This window comes from Engraulis encrasicolus, chromosome 20 (genome assembly GCF_034702125.1).
Source record: "Engraulis encrasicolus isolate BLACKSEA-1 chromosome 20, IST_EnEncr_1.0, whole genome shotgun sequence".
NCBI classification, from domain to species: Eukaryota; Metazoa; Chordata; class Actinopteri; order Clupeiformes; family Engraulidae; genus Engraulis; species Engraulis encrasicolus.
In genome coordinates, this window is record NC_085876.1 from 30,443,432 (window position 1) to 30,465,935 (window position 22,504).

The following is a 22,504-nucleotide window of genomic DNA, read 5'->3' on the forward strand; positions in this document are numbered from 1 at the left end:
GAAGGGGCGGGGTTTACAGGGGGGGGGTGGGTGGGTGGGTGGGGCCGGTGGTTCCCAGGTGTTGTGTGACGTTGACTTGACGGGTGAGCTGTGAAACAGTGCACGTTTAGCTGTACCTTTGCTTCACATCTGAGGCTGGTAGCATTAGGGCTGTGGAGACTGATCCTTTTCCTGCTGAAAGCCAAGCTGACTAGCCAGATGATGTCCACCCACACAGTGGATTATAGTAGCCCGGAACTGCAACATTTGAAAAAGAATAGTCAGATATCTTCAAGCCTGAGCATTTGAAGTGATGTCTTATTGAAAAGCCCTTTGTTTTGCACACAATTTTCAGCTTGCAACAAGACTTCAGGCCTTATACACCTTACTTTTGAGTGGCCCAACGGTCTGTTGAGTTCTCAATTGGAGCAGCTGTGGTTATTCATGATGGACAAAAAAAAAAAAGTCAACTGTGATCAGCCTTTGGCTTTCAGGGGTAAATGACTCTCCAATTGGTTACATAGTACATGACAGACAAAATAGCAGACCGTCTGCCACTACACATGGCGATGAGGAGTTCAGCTAGTTTCAGAACATGCTTTGGTCCCTCATTTCATATGCCCTGGGGTCTGAGAGACCACTGGGTTAACTTAAAGGAATCAAGTGGATCAATAAAAAAAAGACTTTGTGAAAGAAAAAAAATTATCTAATTAAAATGTAATGCACTCCTATTCACTAAAGTGCCAATCTGACCAACAAAGACTGCAGGTTGATATGTATCTATTGTCTTTGGTTTAGTTTTATTTTTTTACTTGAATGTGCACAGCTTTTTGTGCAAAACCGTGCTGCTCTATTTCGTACTAATCATAAAGTTTCAGTATCTGCAGCTGTTTCTGCAAAGAAGGAGCAGCCTTTAGTTTGTGCACCAAATTGATGAATTGGTAAAGAGTAAAGTAATAATGGGACAACATTTAAAGAAAAGACTATGTTTTTGTTGGACTCTTATTGTTTACTCTTTAGTCAGATGCAGATGCAAAGGAAATGCTGACTTTTTTCCTGTCTATTTTTGTGTTAATATGTACAGAGAATCTAGTCACAACAGAGGAGGCTTTCAGAGAAACTTGCCATTCATTTGTTATAATCAAATCTCAAGTCAAACCACTAGGGGGCAGTAGGAGAGATCGTCGGTAGTGGTAAATGGTGATGTTGATCATGGAAGATCACCACTAAAGAAACTTTCATCTTTTTTAACAGATAGGCCAAATAGCTTATATAAACAGCAGCTTACACAAATGGGAAGGTAATCGGTTTCATTGCCTTTAACAAAATGGCTGTTTGTAGTGATGGTCCTGTGTGTTGGCTCTGTGTAAGGGGCTCGCGAGGGGACTGAGAAGACTCAATCTATATTTCTTGGACTGACCTCCATCAATTTTTTTTATTTTTTAGATAGCACAAGCGACAATATAAAAACTCTCCGTACCGTCGGCTTGGATTCTGTCCAAGGTATTTCTCTGGATATTACAGGAAGGGTGTTCCTATGAACTGTCCAAAAGGCAACTGCAAGCTGCAATAACACATGTCCCAAATCTGACATATTACCCAGGGATATTGACCTCTTGCCAGGCTTTTTCTGCAGTTTTTACACAAGGTGGCAGGTGCCACCACATGACATTTTTTCCGCAAAAAAACAAACAAACAAATCAGAGCTTTGAAATATTACACATAAATCAAGGGTGAGTTTATGTAATACACTGATGCGACTGGCAGAGAAAAAAAAACTGTTTACCTGCTCCTGCATCAACACTGACTTCTGAGAAGTGCAAAAAAGGTTAAAAGAAATTAGCCGCATATTGATTTAGTAAAGACAAATTGGGTCTTTCTGGTCTTCCGTCCTGGATCTTGTAAATGTGTAAATCTCTTCCAAATCCCAAATCTAGTGTTTACAACAGTTGTTATTTTTGTGAAATGTTTTCATACACCCCATCCTGACTTTCCCCCTTTTCCCTTGGATGATGTACTTAAGTCCTGTGTTTCTTTCCTCTTCTCTGGAAATGTATTTATATTTAATTTGGGTGTAGAGGGGAGGGTGGGCAGACGATAATTTTTCTTTGGCTGTTACCCATCTTACACTGCGACTGACTTGACTTAACCGACCGTATGAATGAGTGATGAAACTGATAACACATATACTGAACGTGTCACACAAACATGAAAAAAACAATGTATATTTAACAATATTGAACAAATGTTTAAAGGAGTTTAAAAAAGGTTTTGTCCTGGATACGAATAGTGTACAAAAATGAAATAAAACAAAAATGCTGTTGCAATCAGTCTTGTCTTTCTCTGCACAAAAATGCATACTGGTACTGTATGATACAATATGATCATCCTGTGCAAAGCAAACACGTATTTCCCCGGCAGACACAATGAAGTGAACTATAAAACAACAGAATAAGCTATGCACAACACAACTGATTTGATGTGACCCGCACTACAAGCTTTGAAGGTTAAACATTATTGATGGAAATATGGAAATAAATCAACTTTATATTTCATGATATTCTAATTATATGGCTACTGGCCAGTACCAGTATTTGATGTGAAGGTACACCACTTGATGTCCATTCCACCTTGGTGCCCTGCTTAAAGGTGCCGTGTGTAAGATTGGGCCAGAGTAGGTCTTTTAACTATGCTGTTCATTGAAACTGTGCTGTCTATTGCCAAATTTGATCTTTTCATGAGTATTTACTGGTGAGTAATGAACTAATAGCACACTAAGTTTGCAGCTAAACATGTCTATTTTTGGAAATTCAAAATGGCGGACCATGGAGAAAATCCCCCTTCTCGTGTATTAAAAGTGTAATCTTCCCAATGAATACTCAGAATTTGATGGTGGTTGTAAGTATTCATGAAAATGGTATCATTTGTGAATGGGTAACACGAATTCTGGAAATGAAAAAAACTAGAAATATTACACAGTGCACCTTTAAGGGACTATTTTTAAGTGTTAACCAAGTAGGCAAATACAGTACATTGCATGGATTTTATATTAGTTTTGTACAGTTTTATACAAAAAGAGCCAATACCAAGGGATTAACATGATAAACCCAGGCTTAGTTAACCTACACAGGAAGTGGTAAACCTGCCAATAGATGTACCTGCAGGCATCGTTTAGTTAACAAAAACAGGACACCAGGCTCTGCTATTAGATGATTTACCTCTACCACAAGGTTAATTTATCGGTAATCTGGCTCACTGAACCAGCCCCTTAGTATACCCCCTGCTGAAATATAGAGCCAGGTTTAGCCTAAAGGAAGGCTAGTTTGTCCCTCTACTCTACTCCCATCTTCAAGGAAAGGAATGACATTGGGACAGGGGGTGTGGGAGAAGTGTCAGAGGCGTTGGGCCCACGAAATATCGTAGAATGGGGCCCCTACCAGATGTTTGGCAATCGAAAGCCACTGGCAGGGGGCCCCCCAAGTGGTGAGGCCGGGGGTTCCTGGCCCCTATGCCCCCTCCTCTGCTCCGTCCCTGCATGGGCCACACCAGAGAACACACACACACACACACACACACACACACACACACACACACACACACACACACACACACACACACACACACACACACACACACACACACACACACACACAGAGAGAGAGAGAAGACTATTTAGAACTCATAATGGGAAAAATGACAGACATGAACAACATATCCCATGCTGCAATACAGCTTATGGTGCAAGTAACTTCCGCCCCTGTCATCCAATCAGAGTTCTCAGAGGCTGTGGTATTTCCTGTGTCAGTTGGCAAAAAGGAAAAGCAGCATCGTCCAGTTCAAGTGAATTTGTTGGATCTGGCACAGATTCTGGTAAATACACGTATTATTAACTATTTAGTACGGACAAGTGAAATGTGTTAAATGTCCTAATCGTAGCCGGTGGTCTACAAACGGATTGATCCTTAGGTCGTGTATGAATGTGACTGCCACCTACTCAGTGCCTGTTGCTAGCAAATAAGCTAGTCGGCTAATTTACCACCCTGCTGCTGATGCCTGCTAGCCTGGCTTGTACACACGCCACTTCATAACTTATTAAACACGACTCTTCGATCTAGCTGTATATCGTTTAAGGACAGGGCTTTCCATTAAGTGTTGCAGTCCATGTACATTCACCACACGTGCCACTGCTAAGCTTTTAGCGTACCTCGCCTGATATGTCATGTCTTGACTTTTGGGGTGTCCGAACCGCAGCTTCAGTTGTTATGGTAAACAAGCACAACGAAGCTTCAAGCTCTGTCTGATAGCTGTCGTCGTTTAAACTTGTCTCAATGAAGTTATGTACCTGCTGCCAGTGTTACATGCTCTGCGTGTCTCATTATATACGTGGGCTATCAGATTTCATAGTGAACTTCAAGCCAGTGACGTTTTGCGATAGCTGTCAGATAACATCCAGAACTTGACATATGAATATCACTTGTCCGAAATGTAACATTCTTGTACTGCGTTAAAGCGTAGCTTGGTGTTGTTGCAGACCCAGCAACCGTGAACTTTGTACAGGCTTAAGGATGAAGAGACAAGACAGTGACGAGCAAGACACGGCGGTGGAGAACCCATCGGGCGCCCCAGTCAGCCCAGGGGGCACAGCAGACAGTACAGAGCCCGCGGAGACACCCGGGAGTCCGCCAGGAGAGGACACTCAGTCGGCCGAAACCCCACCTCTTGACGTCAGTGCCAACGGTGGTTGTGAGTATCCAAGAAACAGTGGAGTCTAAACACTTTGCGACGCCAGTGGACAGTCTATTTATTCCCTACCTCCCTGATAGAAAACAGCATTCACACAGCCGTGGCCTTTGCAGTTAATCTTTCTTAGAAACCTAGATGTACCGAAAACATTAGCCATGGCTCGTTGAAGCTGAACGGTCAGATCAATTACCAGTGCAGTCATTGGTTTATCCTGGTAAATGATCTCTGAGTGGCCTTTGAATGTTGTTGATTAGGCTGAATCAGTTATGCCAGTGCTATTGGGAAAGAAAATGTTGCCCTGGGCCTGATGAGTTACTGTGAGATGTGGCCTGTTGTAGACCTACACACAAGCACTTCTACTCATGTCTAGCCATGGCTGTCTCTGAACCTTCTTCTCCTCCCTCCTGTTCCATGAGTGGCAGAAGGGGGAGCCCTGGCCTTGCTGACATGACCAAGGCAAGCCCTATGTCTCAATCCACGCACTTGTGTCAGTGCACTGACAGTCAGTGCACAGTGCACTGACAGTCAGTGCACAGTGCACACAGTGAACTGATGTCTTCAGTGCATAGTGTCGTGGAAAAAATTGAGCACTGTGCCCTTGCTGGAAGTGACGGCTGAGCATGGCATTAGCTCGCCAAAATATTGGTTGGCTACTATTTACAATGCACAGCGTCTGGTGCTTGTATTTACATTTCCTTCACCCCAAAGGGCAACAATCACACTTACAATACTTGGGTTGGCATGAAAAGGTTGGCGTCCCATCAACATTACTTACAGAATTAGGAGACTATTGAGACTATTGACCAAACTCTTCTACTGAACTGAATGCCATGTTTACTCCGTTTCATTGTCAACATGGTGGCCGCTTAGTGCGTGCAGTGTCCATCATTCAAGCACTGCGTTTTTCCGCCATCATCCTGGCACTTTCAGCGTACTTGCTCAACCGAAATGTTCAGCGTGAGCACTCTAGGCACTGAAACAGAGTGCTCAAAGTGCACAAGTGCATGGATTGAGATGCAGGGATAGCTTAAGTATGTTTGAGTTGTCATAACTCTTAAGCTAAGCTAACAATCTGCACTACACTGTGCCATTACACGCTGGAGAAGGGCTCTGCCCGAAAAGTTAGTGGCTGAAACAACAAAGCAAAAATGTCAAGAGTGCTGTCCTTGCCTTCCTTTATTCATTTATGTTTAAGAGGAATTCAGCACCCAGTTAAAAACTGTTAGAATCATTAGGCAATGGCGTGAGCATGTCCCCTCCACTTCTTTAGTAGCCCCACACATACACAAACACTTCTAATCATGTCTAGCCATGGCTGTCGATCATAACCCTTTCCTCCTCCCTCCTGCTCCACCAATGGCAGAAGCTGACATCCTGGCTTCTGCCTGTGCCGGGGGCAGCTTCCAGTGGTGGAGGTGGGCACCCTGGCCTCCTCAGGTCTTGCCCAAGGGTTTTCACTTGAAACTTTACGGGGGGGAAAATTAAGAAGTGGGACAAAAATCCTGTTTGAAGAGGAGTTTTTTTTCGTCTTTTATCTTATTATCTCCTTTCAGGACAGACGTTTTGGATGTGCGGGCTTTAACATTCTCTTATAAGTAATTGCTGTCATAACCCAACTCTTCTTTGTCTCCCATCCTCTTCCGCCAAGCAAGCGTTTGAGGCATCACTGCTGTGCTGTCATGACCTAACTCCTCTTTGTCTCCCCTCAGTGGCGGAGGCGGGCGCCCTGGCCTCCTCGTGTGACGTGGCGGAGGAGCTGAGCCGGCAGCTGGAGGACATCCTCAGCACCTACTGCCAGCAGGATGCCTCCTCCCACTCCTCCTCCTCCGTGGTGGAGGACGCGGCCCTGCTGCCCAACGGCCAGTCGGACGGCCTGGAGCACGGCGACCTGTTGGCCGACGGCAAGTCGGAGGAGGTCAAAGTGAATGGCGGTGGGAGCGGTAGCGGGGGTGGTGGCGGCGGAGGCGGAGAGAAGGAGCAGAAGAAGATAATGCAGCAAGACAAGAAGAAAGTCAAAGGGCTCGGTGAGTTATGCTATGTTCACACTAGAGATGCCCTGGATCCTGATTTTTAGGATCCTGCCGGATACCGGATCCACTGCTTAAGATCCTGCCGGATCCGGAACCGGATACCGGATCCTACGAAAGGGTTGAAAGACATAGCCAACTCGCACACGTGGGCCCTTTGTATTACGTTGGCGCAAACTATTTTTAAGACTCATTGGCTTACTGCCACACTGCCTTCAACGGTTGCTTCCAAAGGACTTTCACTTCATGCAGCGATTGGGGTTGTGAAAGCCTAGGCTACGTAAAAAGTAAAGATGCCCCAGATCCTGATTTTTAGGTAACTGCCGGATACCGGATCCACTGCTTAAGATCCTGCCGGATCCGGATAGTCTGAAAAACCCTATTATCCTGCCGGATCCGGAACCGGATCTTGGATCCTGTACATCTCTAGTTCACACACATCGCTCGCTACTGGTTACTTGCTCAGCGAGAGTTAAGTAAGTAAGCGAGTAACCAACTGCTGTGCAGAGTTCGGATAACTGACAGTACTACAGTGTAAACCACTTATAGTGGTCACGGATATAGTAATCCGTGATCCGATATAGATAAAAATGCTTGGGATGGAATCATTTCTATACAAATGCTGTTTAAATAATTCACTTATCGTAATCAAGAAATCTGCTCATAGTGTTCATTTTTGGCCATTTCATGATTGTAAACATCAGCTAACGTGACGAGCACCGCAGCAAGCGTGCGAATCATGGCTGGAAAAGGAAGTCATCCTCGAGGTGTAGGACAAATGACCAAAAATGAGTGGACTAGATGCTGCGGTGAAGCTTGGCACCGAAATGAAAATTTGCGGCCGAAACCAAATAATAATCACTTGGCCGAATAACAAAACCGAATATAACCGTTAGAGCTGCACAATTAATCGAATTTCAATCAAAATCACAATTTTGGCCGCGATGATTACAAAAATAAATATCACGATTTTATGGGGGGAAATACAGTGGTCCCTCTAAGCTGCCACAGAAGTATTTGTTAAATTTATTTCCCTGCGTGTTGTGGGCCCATACATTTGAAGATTAAGGATCTAGACATGAGTTCAACAACCTTTGCTTGTGCCCTGGTTATGTGAAGGGATTGCATTATTTACCAAAAAAAAAATCCCCTGTACATATAGGTTTAAGAAGAAACTGTTGAACTTGATATTTCTGCTTTTTCTACTGTCTGATGTTTTCAAATGCTCTGGGGAAACGGCATCTTCCCTACATTACCAGTACTGTGTGTGATGCAGTGCTAAGAGTGTTCAGTGCTCTGGTTGTGAGCCCTGCAGTGTGCAGCTCATGCTGCAAATGCTGCTTACTCAGCCCAAATGTTAATGTACACGCCTGTGTGTGTGTGTGTGTGTGTGTGTGTGTGTGTGTGTGTGTGTGTGTGTGTGTGTGTGTGTGTGTGTGTGTGTGTGTGTGTGTGTGTGTGTGTGTGTGTGTGTGTGTGTGTGCGCGCGCGCGCGCTGGCTCGCATGTATGTGCTTCAGGGAAAGAAATAACTCTTCTGATGCAGACCCTGAACACATTGAGCACCCCGGAAGAGAAACTGGCAGGCCTCTGCAAGAAGTATGCTGAACTGGTGAGTAAAAACGGTGTTCAAGTAAGAAAGACTTGGGGAAGGCCTCGCTGGCCCAAACATTGTTTGCTTGAATAGATTCAGCATCAACAAAGAGTATGCAAGTTGAACATGTACATGTTATCCCTGGTGTGCATTGGTTTCTCTTCAAAACAAAAGAATGTGAAAGTCTTTTCATCTCTTCTAGACTGACATGCACCATTAGGAATCACAGTGCTTGGTGTGAGCCATAGATCTGAGGATCGAGACAACTCTGTGTTGTAGATTGCCATACTTGTTATGGGTGTAAATCAGGGCTTGACACTAACTTTGTTGCTTGCCTGCCATGTGTCTAGTGGTTTTCCTGAGTCACTAGCCATCCAGCTATTCTACTAGCCACAAATTTGAAATTATTATTTTTGTCTTTATCATTTCTACATGGAAATAAATCAAACAAATAGAAACTGAGTAATACACAAGACGTAAAATGCAGAATATATGCTATTATATGCTATTCTGATATGCCACACATTAGAATAAGCTACCTGCCAGCTTGGCTACTGGCACTGTAATTGTTACTAGCCACAGCCAAGTTTTACCAGCTTTTGGCCGGTTGGCAGGTGCCAGTGTCAAGCCCTGGTGTAAATAATAATCGATATGTATCGAAGCATTGATCCTATGGCCGACGATCAAATCAAATTGTATTGTATCGTGGGGCATTCTTAGGTATCGAATTGTATGGTCATAGAGGCTGTGATTTACAGCCCTAATAGTTGTTCCCTTTTTTACTTTGATATGTTATCTGGCCATCACATTAGTTAACTTAATTAATTTAAGAAGGAGGATGATGATGATGATGATGAAAGAAGCTTAATTGAATTCCTTACAGAGGAACTCAAACTTTGAATGATATGGATAGCAAGTTTTTTTGCTTTTGGATGGATTGATGTCAAAGCCTAGCAAAAACCTGTTCATTTGAATACATTGTAGTAAATGTAGTAGTTCTACACACCCCTGGCCTGGCCCGAAGCTAGGTAAAGGGTGTAGTATTGAGCTGTAAAGGGTGTAGTATTGCATCAAGCACACGTGCCCCTGTGCTGCAGTGGATGGGTGGGAAATTACATGCCGGCAACCTAAAGCAAAAACACTCTACACAGCCGCATCGGAGCAGTGACCTCTGCTGCCTGTGTCTGTTCGTGCAGCTTGACGGGGAAGGTGGAGGTGTCAGACTGCAGAGATAGAGCTGTGTGTGTGTGTGTGCGTGCGTGTGTGTGTGTGTGTGAAAGAGAGAGACACAGAGAGAGAGGTGTGTTATGTGTGTGAGAGGAGGAAAGAGGGCGGAAGAGTGTGTGTGTGTGTGTGTGTGTGTGTGTGTGTGTGTGTGTGTGTGTGTGTGTGTGTGTGTGTGTGTGTGTGTGTGTGTGTGTGTGTGTGTGTGTGCTCGTGTGTGTGTGTGTGTTTGAGAGTGTGCGAGAGAGGGAGGCAGAGTGTGAGATGGATGGAGAGATAGTGTGGGGGTGTTATTTGGCAGCACTAGGTCAGTTCTGTGACACGGTATCTGACTTGGCACCAAAGGCTGCTGGAGCAGCAGCTACAGTCGATGAGCTGTGGAGGAGGCGAGGGGAGTTGAGTATGTGTGGAGAGGAGGAGATGATGGGAGCTGAGGATGTGTGGAGAGGAGGAGAGGGAGAAGATGAGGGGAGTTCAGGATGTGTGGAGAGGATGAGGAGAGGGAGGTTTAGGATATGTGAGGAGGAGGCGAGGGAGGAGATAAGAGAGGTTTCGGAGGTGTGGGGAGGCGATAATAGAGGTGTAGGAGGTGTGGAGAGGGAGGAGGCGAGGGAGGTTTAGGAGGTGTGGCGGAAGGAGAAGAGGGGAGTTGAGGAGACGAGTTTTGGAGATGAGAGGGTTTGCAGTCTTGCAGAGGGAGAAGTGCCGTGTTGTGTTGTGCTGTGCTGTGCTGTGCTGTGGGGAGTAACCAACACGTGGAAATCACAGTCTCTGACAACCAGGGCTCTAAATTAACTTTTTCCACCACCAGCCAATTTGGCTAGTAGACATTTTTTCTTACTAGCCAAATGGAAGGTCAACTAGCCATTTTTTTTTATCTCACCAAAATAAACCATGCGTTAATTATGTTGCTTTTAATTATTCCATTAAACTACAGTATATCCTCAACACAGATAAACAATATAAACATTATACTCAACATATTTCACTGTTCAGTTTATTCTATAATTATTTAGTAATTATTTTTATTACCTGCATTTTCATTATTTTTTATTCAATTTCCTCTGAAAACAGTGAATTGCATCACACATGCCTCTCACATACCAGACCTACGCTGGACCATACACAGACAGCCAAACACTAGCCTATTACACCATCACTCAAACCTCACATGCAGTATAGGCCTACACCTCACACAAAAACAGCATGCCTTCAACACACATGTTGCACACATACCAGACATACACTAGGCAAACACACACAACCAAACACTACAAAACCTCATATCCCCCACATAGTATCACTTAAACTTCACACACTAGGCCAAATGCCATGGACAATGCACAGAAGAGAGGGGTGGGGAGGAGAAGAGGAGGACACACACACACACACACACACAGCCAACTCAGTGCGATGTGTATGATGTCTGCATTGTGTGTTTCCTTATGCTGCTGCTGCTGCTGCTTCACACCTTTAGGTTCCTGCAGGATTAATACTTGCTTCACTCTAATATCATGCGCTTGGAATGACAATAATTAGGCGACGCTATGTCTAAACTAGTAGACATCCAATAACATCACGGAGACCACCAGCTTACTTTGCTACTTTCATAGCGTCGCTAGTTTTTTGTTACCGTTTTTTTTCACTTAGGCCTACTCGATCATCCATGTCAAACTCGTGCATGGTCTTTCCGATGGCGTGGGCATTATTAGGAAACGACAACTCCATCGTAGGTACGGTAGTTGCGAGGACCTCGCAAATATCAGACGACTTCTGACAGCAGAGGGGCTACACGGTTTTGACAGACAGCTGTCATGCTCCTCCACTCATGCCGTTTTCGCTCCACCACCACCACTCCATTTCAGCGTCACTACAGTTGCAAGTTGCATTCGCCGACACATAACCTTTCTCTAACCACTGCCACATTCTTTTTCACCCGTCCAAAACCTACAAAACCGAAGTAATCCGCGCTAGTCCGCTCATTGAAAATATTTGATCAACAGTAGTTCCAGCGCGGGCATCTAACACGCAGCCAATGAATGTGAAGCTGCGTTATTGTGATTAACGGCCAGCCAATGGGTGTGGGCTACATCATGACGGTAGGCCTAATGTTCATGGGTAATGTAGGCGCCGTTTTACGTTCATCAGACGGCAGTCAGCCACAAATCTGTGCTGGTTTTGACGTTCGGGCGTTGACGTTCGGGCGCGCGCTAGAGTCTACCGGCCAATTTGGCTAGTGGATGATTTTTTCTACTAGCCAAAATTGATTTTCACCCGCATTTGGCGTGTTGGCGTGCGTTAATTTAGAGCCCTGCTGACAACATATTTCCAATTCTGCTGCTGACCGCCCGCATTAAGTGATGGAAAAACTGATCAGGAAACGAATGCAGGTGCAGCGTCATTTTTCCGTTTGAATATGATGCGTGTAAGATTAAATAGACTGATTTGTTTGTAAAATGTACTAATGGGTTTTAGTTGTCAAATTAAGGCCAATGTCCATTTAGTAAGCGGTCTTGGGTAAAAAGAGAAAATGTTGGCATGGCTAGTGCTACTATCTAGTAAAAAAGCCGCACTCGGGTGTAATTCTTGTAGTTTTAATCTAGTGGGTAAGCATGACAGACATTCGGTCTAACCTTCTTCAGCGTCTTTAGTGCTGCTATCTAACAGGAAACATTCTGTGTGAATACATGTGTGAATGTAATCTGCTGAACAGTATCCGACATTCGTGTCACCCGCACCACACTGCTTGTAGGAGAAAAAAACTTGTACTGGTAAAATAACTCTTCTTTCAGGCTACACGTGTCACCAAAAGTGAGTCCTGTGGCTTGTGGCCTCTTGCCTTGGTGGCAACCTGCCTCCGTGGAGAAGTATCCCTGCTGTCAGCCCAGGCATGGCAAACATGAGGGGGGCCTTTTCCCCATGGAACACCCTGAGTGCAAATAAAATAATGACCTTTGAATTAGGGCTGTGGAATATATTGAATTTATATCGCGATATCAATATTGCTGTCAAATGATATCAAATTTCATGAATAATATTGAGTGGAGACTATTATTTTGTCATTCGTCTGTACTGCCAAAAGGTAGGCTAGGCTACGCTTCGCGCAATACATTCCCCTCCACTTGAGCCATTGCGAGCACAGGGCAGACTAGCTACCCAACAGTCATGCAGTACACCACTGTGTGCATCCCAATATGTGTCCTTGCCTCCTCCACTTGTGCTTGTCTCCTCGTCCCGCCTCCTGGCCCCTCCTCCGTGGAGAAAACGATAAAGTTTCCCAGCTGTCAGTCTCGCCACAACAACTTTTGAGGGACTGTTTTTCATTCACCATCCCAATTGCAAATGAGAAAAAGACTTTACAATTGAGCTTTTGCAAGATATTGAAATATAATGCTGTTGTCAGTGATGTCATCATGACGAGAAGCAAGTGGAGGAGGCAAGTGGAGGAGGCAAGGTCACATATTGGGATGCACCCCCTGTGTGTTTCTCTATGGCTCTCCACTCACACTGCTGAAGGCAGGGAAGATTGTGAATTGTTTAGCACAATTCTTTTTCTTTTTAAAAAATCCTTTAAAATATCGTGATGGCAATATTGAATGAAATAATTGTGATATTGATTTTTCTCATAATCGAGCCGCCCTACTTTGAATTATGCTTTTGTAAGATAGTGAATAAAGCTTTGTCTTTGATCATCAATGATGTCGAGCCTTGCGTCCACAAGCAACAGGAAAGGATGGGAGGAGCTAGTTTGAAATGTATCCTTGATGTCTGCACTGGGCTGGGGTGCATTTCTCGAAACCAAAGTTCCTAACTACATTAGCCCATGTTGTCAACTACCCAAGTTGCTAACTGGATAACAACTATGCTTTCGAGAAACGAACTCGTGATTCGCCATGTTGCCTGGTCTTGCTTGTCCTTGAGCATAGATATGAACACTACACTACGTTGATGCTGCGTTCAGCCTTTTTGCTTAGCCCAAGCCTGGGTGCTGCCGTGTTAGCACGGTGTACTGTTATTTCTCATAGATGTTACCGCCACCTACAGGATGACATGTGTATTGCCTTGTCACCGATCGATGGCAGAGATATGCTGGGTAAACGTGCCAGCAATCTGACTTGAGCCATTTGTTCAAATACAAGGGAGTGGTCAACGCGGTATCTAGTATTCATATCTATGGTGTGCTATGTGATATTATGTGTCTTTTTTTTCTCCTTTCGTTTGTCGTTTAGCTGGAGGAACATCGCGGTTCCCAGAAGCAGATGCGCACGCTGCAGAAGAAGCAGACGCAGCTGATCCAGGAGAAGGACCACCTGCGCAACGAGCACAGCAAGGCCGTTCTGGCACGCAGCAAGCTGGAGAGCCTGTGCCGGGAGCTGCAGAGGCACAACCGCACGCTCAAGGTACGCACGGACATGTTTTTGGCCCTCATTTGGTGACAAACTAAAGTTGGGGCACTTGGTGTTTTGTGAATTAAAAAAAAACATAGCAAGCTGGAGAGCCTATGCCGCGAACTGCTGAGACACAACTGCACACTCAAAATGTGTAGGGACGTACTTTTTTTTACAAACCAGGGCTGTTGATAACTAAGTTGGTAACAAGTGACCACATACAGAATGCCCCATTCACTGGCCATATTTAAACAACACCTTAAGATACATATCTTCCTGGAGGCTTATGCCTGCTAGTTCCACAAGCACATTCACTTACACGCACTCACACACACGCTCACACACACGCACACTTTCCTACACGATACCATGTGAAGCGACCTAGGGTGTTTTGAAAGGGGCTATATAAAAAACGAAAGTATTAAGTTGGTTTTAATGCAATTTTCCATCTGCAGCCTACTAAGGTGCTAAGTGGTTACTGAGACTAAAGCTCCCTATTAGATGACGCGTTCTACTACATACACAGCTCAGATACAGTAAAGCAGCAGGGAACAGCTTGCATTGCACTGTATAAACTATAACGAAGGCTATTACATGGGGACTTTGGCCCTCTCCTAGCCACACAATAGCCCATGGTGCGTGGAGATTTACTTTGGGTCATGGGGCAGCCTAGTGACCTAGAGGTTAAGGAGATCGGCTTTACATCAAAGGGTTGTAGGTTCGGATCCCACCCTTCTACTCCCTACCACACTCCATGGCTGAGGTGTCCTTGAGTAAGGCACCTACCCCATACAGCTCCAGGGACTGTAACCAATACCAGTAAGCAGGGCTCTAAATTAACACCAGCCAACCGGCCAAATGCTGGTGAAATCTCAGTTTGGCTAGTAGAAAAGACCAACTTACTAGCCACTTTGGCCCATTTGTGAGGTGTTTGGCTAGAAAGATTAACATTTACTAACCATTTTGGCTGGTGACGAAAAAAGTTAATTTAGAGCCCTGCCAGTAAGTAACTGTAAGTCGCTTTGGAGCTGAGCGTCAGCTGAGTATAATGTAATGTGATGTAATGTAATGGGTCCTTTTAGGGATCCAGAGGGGGAAACCCACTGTTGAGAAAATGAACGGACAGTCAAAAGCCATGTGAAAATGCAGTGCTTCTGTAACTTAGAAGCTTGCTTAGAATGTTGTGCGCTACCCGGGATTTGTTTCTCGACAGCTTTGTTGCTAAGTAAGTTATTTACTTAAAGTAAGTGGCTGCAATGCAATTTCCCTTTGACAACCTGCTAGGTTGCTAGCTGGTTAGCAACGATGCTGTCGAGAAAGGGGGTACTGGTCAGGTCAAAGTTGACTGTTACTGCTAAGATGCTGCATTGTCTTTGTAAATATTAATTTAAAAGCACGTAATTGTTGGGGGGTGCTGTGGCGCAGTGTGCTAATGCACACGTCCATAAATGGGTTTGCACGCCCATGGGGGCTTAGAATAGAGTTTGGCCTTAGGTAATTTCCCAACCCTACCCCATCTCTCTCTCACCCCATCATTTCCTGTCCACTACTTCAACTCTCCTATCATCATAAAGGCAAAAAGCCCAAAAAAAACCAAGTGCATTGGGGCTCAGTGGCTCGGTGGGCTGGGATGCCGTAACAGTACTTGTTCGATTCCGACCAGAGAGGTCCTTTCCTGACCCTTCCCCTCTCTCTCTCTCTCTCTCTCTCTCTCCTACTCATTTCCTGTCGTCCTCTCTAGCCATCTCACCTTAAATTAAGGTTTAAAAGCCCAAACACAAATGTATAAAAATAAATAAAAAATAAAAATGTTATCCGTGTTTATCTGTTCCCTGTAGGAGAGTGGTGTCCAGCGCGCACGGGCAGAGGAGGAGATGAGGAAGGAGGTGACGTCCCACTTCCAGGTGACGCTGAACGACATTCAGGCCCAGATGGAGCAGCACAACGAGAACAACGCCACGCTGCGCAAGGAGAACATGGAGCTCGCCGACAAACTCAAGAAGCTCATCGAGCAGTACGAACTCAGAGAAGAGGTGAGGGGGTGAACATGTGTGTGTGTCTGTGTGTGTCTGTGTGTGTCTGTGTGTGTGTTTGCATGTGTGTGACAGAATTACCCCTGCCAAGCTCTGCAAAGAAAACATGAAGCCATCAAACTTCATTAGGACAATCAAAAGAAGGCAGATACACGTATGATGAGTCTGATAGAACAGTATTTCTCAACCTTTTTTAGGCGAGGCACCCTTTAAATTCATGAAAAATTTCAAGGCACCCCAAACCAACAAGTCGTAACATGACATTGCATCCGATACCACCGATACCAAACTTAGAAAAGTAACACATTTGGAGACGTCACACAACCTACGTAGACAGGTAAAAGATTCCACTGACTAAGCATTCATTTATTCATTTAGACAAATATGTATTATGTTACATCATTTATTTATCAGCCACATTTCTGCGGCACCCCAGGGTGCCTCGTCACCCCGGTTGAGAAACACTGTTATAGAATACAAAAAAGTGTGTGTGTGTGTGTATGTTACACTGACTCCACAAGGACTAGAGTGGCCTGGGTCAAACAAGAAAAGAGAAAGAAAATCTGTTGTGTATATTTTATTGTTTGTTTTATTGTTTTTCAACAGCATATAGACAAAGTATTCAAGCACAAAGACCTGCAGCAGCAGCTGGTAGACGCTAAACTACGGCAGGCCCAGGAGCTCCTGAACGACTCCGAGGACCGACACAAGAAGGAGAAGGAGTTTGTAAGTTTCTTAATTAATAAAAAAAAGTCCTTGACTTAACTGACAAAGTTCTTAGCTATAGCTTTTCACAAAAACACATGCACAACTGCGATCACATACTCCGAGGACCGACACAAGAAGAAGGAGTTTATACGTTTCTCGACTTAACTTAATTTACAAACTCCTTAACTTAATTTACAAAGTTCTTAACTATTAGCTTTCACAAACACACATGCACAACTGCCATCACACACTCCTGTCTTTTGTGTGTGAATGTTTTTTTGTGAATGTTCAGTTCAGACATGTACAGTAATCTCACTTGTGTTTTGTCCCTGTAGCTTTTAAAGGAGGCCATGGAGTCTCAGAGAATGTATGAGCTGATGAAGCAGCAAGAGGAACACTTACGGGAGCAGGTAAAGATACACACACACACACACACACACACACACACACACACACACACACACACACACACACACACACACACACAGAAGCGGAGCACACTCTCTTAGGACTAGGAAGTTGCTGAACACACTCCCTTAGGAGTGAAAAAAACTTTTATTTTATTTACTGAATGGGGAAAAGGTGTGGGAATATGGAGGTCACATTTCCCAGTCTAACATCAGTGTCTCTCTGTGTTTTGATCGTTCCATCGTTCCATCAATGTCCATGTTCTCTCCCCTTCTGGTCTAGTTATCGTTATACACCGAGAAGTTCGCGGAGTTCCAGAATACGCTTTCCAAGAGCAACGAGGTGTTCACAACATTCAAACAGGAGATGGAGAAGGTGAGTACGCTTCCCCCTGTGAAATCCACACACTTGATATCCTTTTTGGTAGAGGTGCACCGAAATGAAAATTTGTGGCCGAAACCGAAACCGAATAATAATGAATCACTTGGCCGAAAACCGAAACCGAATATTACAATTCAGTCAAAAGTTATCAAAAGTTAGGTTTTTCACTATTTTGAAATATTGCTTAAATCTACGATTTGCAAGAAATGTTTTGACATGTTTTTGAAAGAAAATAAATGTGTATTTGAAGTCTTCAAATGTTAGAGTAGAACTGATATTAGCTTAATTAATGCCCATTTTCAATTCATTTTCTATTCGGCCTCCGATTCGGCCACTCAATTGGCTTTCCGACGAAAACCGAAAGTGTCTTTTTTTGCATTTTCGGCCGAATATTTTCTGCGGCCGAATTTGCGGTGCATTTCTACTTTTTGGTGTGTTATTCCATGTCAGAATTACATTTAAAATCATTGAGGTCCTCAATACAGTAGAACTGTATGTTATGTTAATGTGTTATTCAAGATAATAATGCTATCATTGACTGACTGGTTCTTAACCTGGGGTGCACCAGAGATTTCATGGGTTGCATGGATTTCTTTTGTTTGTAGAGGATGCAACCAAAATTCTGCTTGCGAACATTATAATTAGGCCAAATCAAAACCAAATTAAAGCGTGTTTTGGTCCCTATGTTAAGTGATTAAGATTAATGTCTCAAGCAAGAATCATTGTAATAAATCACTTAATTCATTTTTTGTGCATATACACGTGTAGGCGTTAGGGAAAGTGGTGCACGGCTTGTTTTGGGCACAGGTAAGGGGTTGCGTTAAGAAAAAAAAGGTTAAGAACCACTGGGCTAGGGTGTATGCTGAAATGACACACTATACATTACACTGTCGCTCTGACTCGCTCCAAGTGGAGACACGGGAGCAGATGCACATAAGCCCCTTGCCTTAATCTGCCTGTCTTTGTTTTTCCCACAGATGACCAAGAAGATCAAGAAGCTAGAGAAGGAGACGACCATGTACAGGTCGCGCTGGGAAAGCAGCAACAAAGCCCTGCTGGTCATGGCCGAGGAGGTATATAAGCACCTGGTTTGGGCAGGGGGGACTGTGGATACGTTTCACGTTCGTTCAAGCTTGGGGATAGTTATCCTGTCTATTGGTTGCATGTGCATCCAATAAAAGTCTTCAGAGTACAAAAAGGCTGTGATCTCTTAGCCAAGCCACGCCCTCCTAGTGACTCCTTTCATCAAATGATATGGCTTTGTGACTTTGGTTTTGTCCAGTGATGGCAGTCAATTCGAGATGCCGTAAAGAGGCTTTATCTGTCATTGTTTAAGTTCTGAAATGAAGCTCGCCACGCAACAGTAGGCCTAATGAAGGCCATGCATAATAGGAGATAATTACACTCTTCTGTCGTTCTCATTTTCAGTTGACTAGTCAGTAAAGAGTATGGAGTGATGGGCTACTGGGACTGCCATGGGCTGTGAATAGGGCTGGGCAATATGACGATATATATCGTTATCGTGATATAAAAGTGTATATTGTGACTTTTCTCCTATATCGCTTATATCGTGACAGTAATTTTTATCAATTTTATACAATTGAATGCCATTTAATTACATTTCATCTTGTCACAAAACACACTAGAAGTTCATGTAACTGTAAAAAATAAGAAGAAAAAGATCCATTTTAAAGAAAGGTTGTTTGGCGACATGAAAAAATAAAGAGCAAATAAAGTGAATAACTGAAAACGTATGTTTGTGCTATATTTTGACATATTGTTATCGTGATATAGTTTTTTTCCATATTGTCCAGCCCTAGCTGTGAATATAATGCGCGAGTTAATAGAACACTGGTGGTATCACAGTTCCTGTGTACATAAAGTCAGTGCTCTTTTAGTCATTCAATTTGCAGTACATACTAAGCAGATGCCTTTCTCCGAGGCAATATTACATAAAGAAGTATAATGAAAACTTGCCTTCAGAGAAATGTCTTGGTAAACCAAATGAAACCTGTGCAGGCAGGTAGGCAGTGGCAATACCAGGGGGTTACATTAAGAAGCTGGTTCAGTAGTAAACTGGGTTAACCTTGTGGTTGAAGTAACTCATTGAATCGAAGAGCCTATAGATGGGTTCTAAATTCTTCTCTTCCCCTGCCTGCGCGACCCTGGATGCGCACAACTCAACCTCGGATTGTTGGAAACTGCTGTCAGTCAAAAAATTAGCTCACGCGGTTGGCTGCCAGTGTCATGCCCCTCCTCACGACACCGTGTTTATAAACAAAACAAAAAAACAAGTATACTACTCATTTTCTTAACTAAATGATGCCTGCAGGTACATCTGATAACAGGTTTGCCACTTCCTGTAGGTTAACTAAGTCAAGTTTTCTTAACTTAAAGGGGTATGCCACTATTTTTGGGGCTTAATACAGTTAAAATCGTTGGCTGGGGTTTATAAAGGTGGTAAAGTGTCTTATTTTTCATGTTAAGCATTGTCTTGCTTTAAGACAAGTTAAAAGATGGAATAGGTCGCTAAGCTAGCATGCTACACGGATCCATTGACTTTCACTAGCTTACCCCTTTAAGTATCACTTTAACTATCACTTAATCACTCACTTAACCATGTTCTTAGTACACCTCCTGGCCTGTTGACAATAGTTTTGTCTTGTGTTTCCTTGTGTAGAAAACGATGCAGGACAAGGAGTTGGAGGGCATGCAGCAGAAGGTTCAGCGGCTGGAGAAGCTGTGCCGGGCGCTGCAGATCGAACGCAACGAGCTCAGCAAGAAGATCCAGGACCTGGGCACCACCAGCACGGGAGGTGACGCAGACGGCAGTAACGCCGCCCCAGCAGGGGCTGCAGCAGCAGCAGCAGCCGCCGCAGGAGGAGGAGAGGAGGTGGAGGAGGAGGAGGAGGAGATCACTGCAGAGCAGGAGCAGGAGCAGGCCACCTCCTCGCAGCTCACAGACTCTGAGGCAGGCGAGTGCCAGGCAGAGACTCTGGCCGCCGACACTGAGGCCCCCTGTCCCGCTGCCATGTGCCACTGCGGCCCGGAGCTGGCTGCCGACGTACAGCCAGAGGCCTGCATGCTCGCGGCCCAGGATTGAGGAACCCCCATACCATACCATCCCATCTCCCTCTCTGTCTCTCTCTCTCCTGAAGCCTGTCCACAGGCCTCCCATCACCTGCTCTCCTTCCCTTCTGTTCTGTTCTCCCACAATCCCTTTTTCAGCCAGAGGCACACATGCTCGCAGTCCAGGATTGAGGACCCCCCCATACCATACCATCCCATACCAACTCCCCCACCCCCCCTCGCTATCTCTCTCCCTCTCTGCGTCAGTCCTCCAAAAGCCCATCCCCCACCTCACCTCCTCCCCTTGCCTTCTTTTCTCCCACAATCGCTTCACCTCTACTCCTCCTCCTCTTCCAGTTCCTCCTCCGTCCTGCACCAGCTGTTCAGGTTTCGCTTTAGCACACAGACCACGACACTGCGTGTACGCATGTGCACAGACTTGGTCTCCTTCTGAAGAATGGGCTGTCATCAGGCAATGGTTGTGCCTTTAGAGATGGTTCTTGCGCTGCGCCTTTCGCCACTTGGTTGTTTTGACCTTTCAGTAGTAGCTTGTATATTCTGTTTTGTTTTTTTCCAGTTTGTCTGTCTTTTTTTCTCTTCATTCTGCTCCTTCACTCCACGTCCATTCCATTTGGGCAGTTAAGCATTGCGTGAAAAAAAAGAAAAGACAAAAATAAGCGAGCATGCTTTTGAGCAGTTAAAGGAGTACAGAAAAAAGTTGCTGTTGCTGCTGCTTGTGAATGCTATATTACCCAGTTCATTGGAGATGATTGAGCTGAGAATATGTTATATACGTACAAGTGTGTGTATGTGTGAGCGTGTGTTTGTGTGTGTGCGCGTGTGTGTGCGCGTGTATGTGTGTTTACTGCTGCACTTGTCTGGATTATATTTACAATAAAACTTAAGGTGGAGGTGTGGGCAAATTGAATTGCTTGAGGTCTGCATGGGCAGTGTTTCAGCCATATATATGAACACTAAATGCCATGTTTAGCCTTTTGGTCGTGGTCCAATCATGAGCGCCACCCTCTTGGGCCGATATCCTATGTTTTTTTTATTGATGTTGCGTAACCGCCACTTGCAGGATATTGTCCACATCACCGTGTCACCGGTTGATGACGGTGTTGTACTGGCCAAACTCGGCGGCGATCTGATTTCAGCTATTCGTTCCAATACAAATGAGTAGACAAACGTGGCATGTAGTGTTTATATCTATGCGATTCAGCTATGGCGGCACTTCATTCAGCGCAAAGGGTCCACATCTGACCTTTAGTTTCAGTCTCGCCTTAACTTATGTCTTTCATTTTGCTCCATATATTATAAATTATACATTATTTCTGATATTAAAAAAAAGAGATCTATTTTCCTGAGTGAGCACAGCAGGGTGTATTTCTCACAAGCCTCTCCTCTCTATTTTCTATCCATATAGGTTATGTAGCTGACGAGTCTTATTGCAGTCAAAATGGCAATGTCTGTATTCATGCCACTGAGTTTGAGTTTTGAATCTGAATTATCCATTTGTTTTTGAGTTTATACATTTTGTCTTAGCTGATCTGTAGTATGGCTATTTTTTTTGCTTCCCATCATTCCATTGTATTTCTCAGAAACATTTCAGTTGAACGTGATCATGACCACTTAAAGTAATAAAAAAGAACATCCATCTCCAGTCTTGGATAGACGGAGGGGTTGAGGAAATGTATGGTCATGTACGATAATGACACTACCTTTTTTTTTCATCTGAATGATGAGGGTTTTCTTATCCAGCTCCATTCCTCTGTATTTAATCAGGGTTAAAAAATAAAAGTTACAACAGATCATTCCTATGCAATACCAGCCTGTGGTCTGTCCAGATGCCTATCTTGTGGTTTAAGCACAGGAATTAGATGTAAACACCTCCCTCTGTGCTGTGGAGAGAATGTATGGGTTTACCCTAACCATGTCCATCACAGATTCC

At 44.2% G+C, this 22,504-nt stretch overlaps 1 protein-coding gene and 1 long non-coding RNA gene across 2 annotated transcripts; one reads left to right on the top strand and one right to left on the bottom strand.

Annotated features, from left to right (window-relative positions):
* Positions 1–39: 39 nt before the first annotated feature.
* Positions 40–4,282, bottom strand: LOC134436506 (uncharacterized). The gene is made up of 3 exons (XR_010032220.1): positions 4,184–4,282; positions 3,417–3,510; positions 40–237 (listed from the first exon to the last, which is right to left on the bottom strand). It is a non-coding gene; the product is annotated as an uncharacterized LOC134436506 (long non-coding RNA).
* txlna (taxilin alpha) lies at positions 3,762–20,608 on the top strand. Its single transcript, XM_063185765.1, has 11 exons — positions 3,762–3,849; positions 4,511–4,722; positions 6,432–6,746; positions 8,269–8,360; positions 13,796–13,966; positions 15,793–15,987; positions 16,594–16,713; positions 17,031–17,105; positions 17,386–17,478; positions 18,462–18,557; positions 20,165–20,608. The coding sequence occupies exons 2-11, from the start codon at positions 4,545–4,547 to the stop codon at positions 20,585–20,587; spliced, it is 1,758 nt and encodes a 585-aa protein (XP_063041835.1). The 5' UTR covers positions 3,762–3,849; positions 4,511–4,544; the 3' UTR covers positions 20,588–20,608.
* The last annotated feature ends 1,896 nt before the right edge of the window (positions 20,609–22,504 follow it).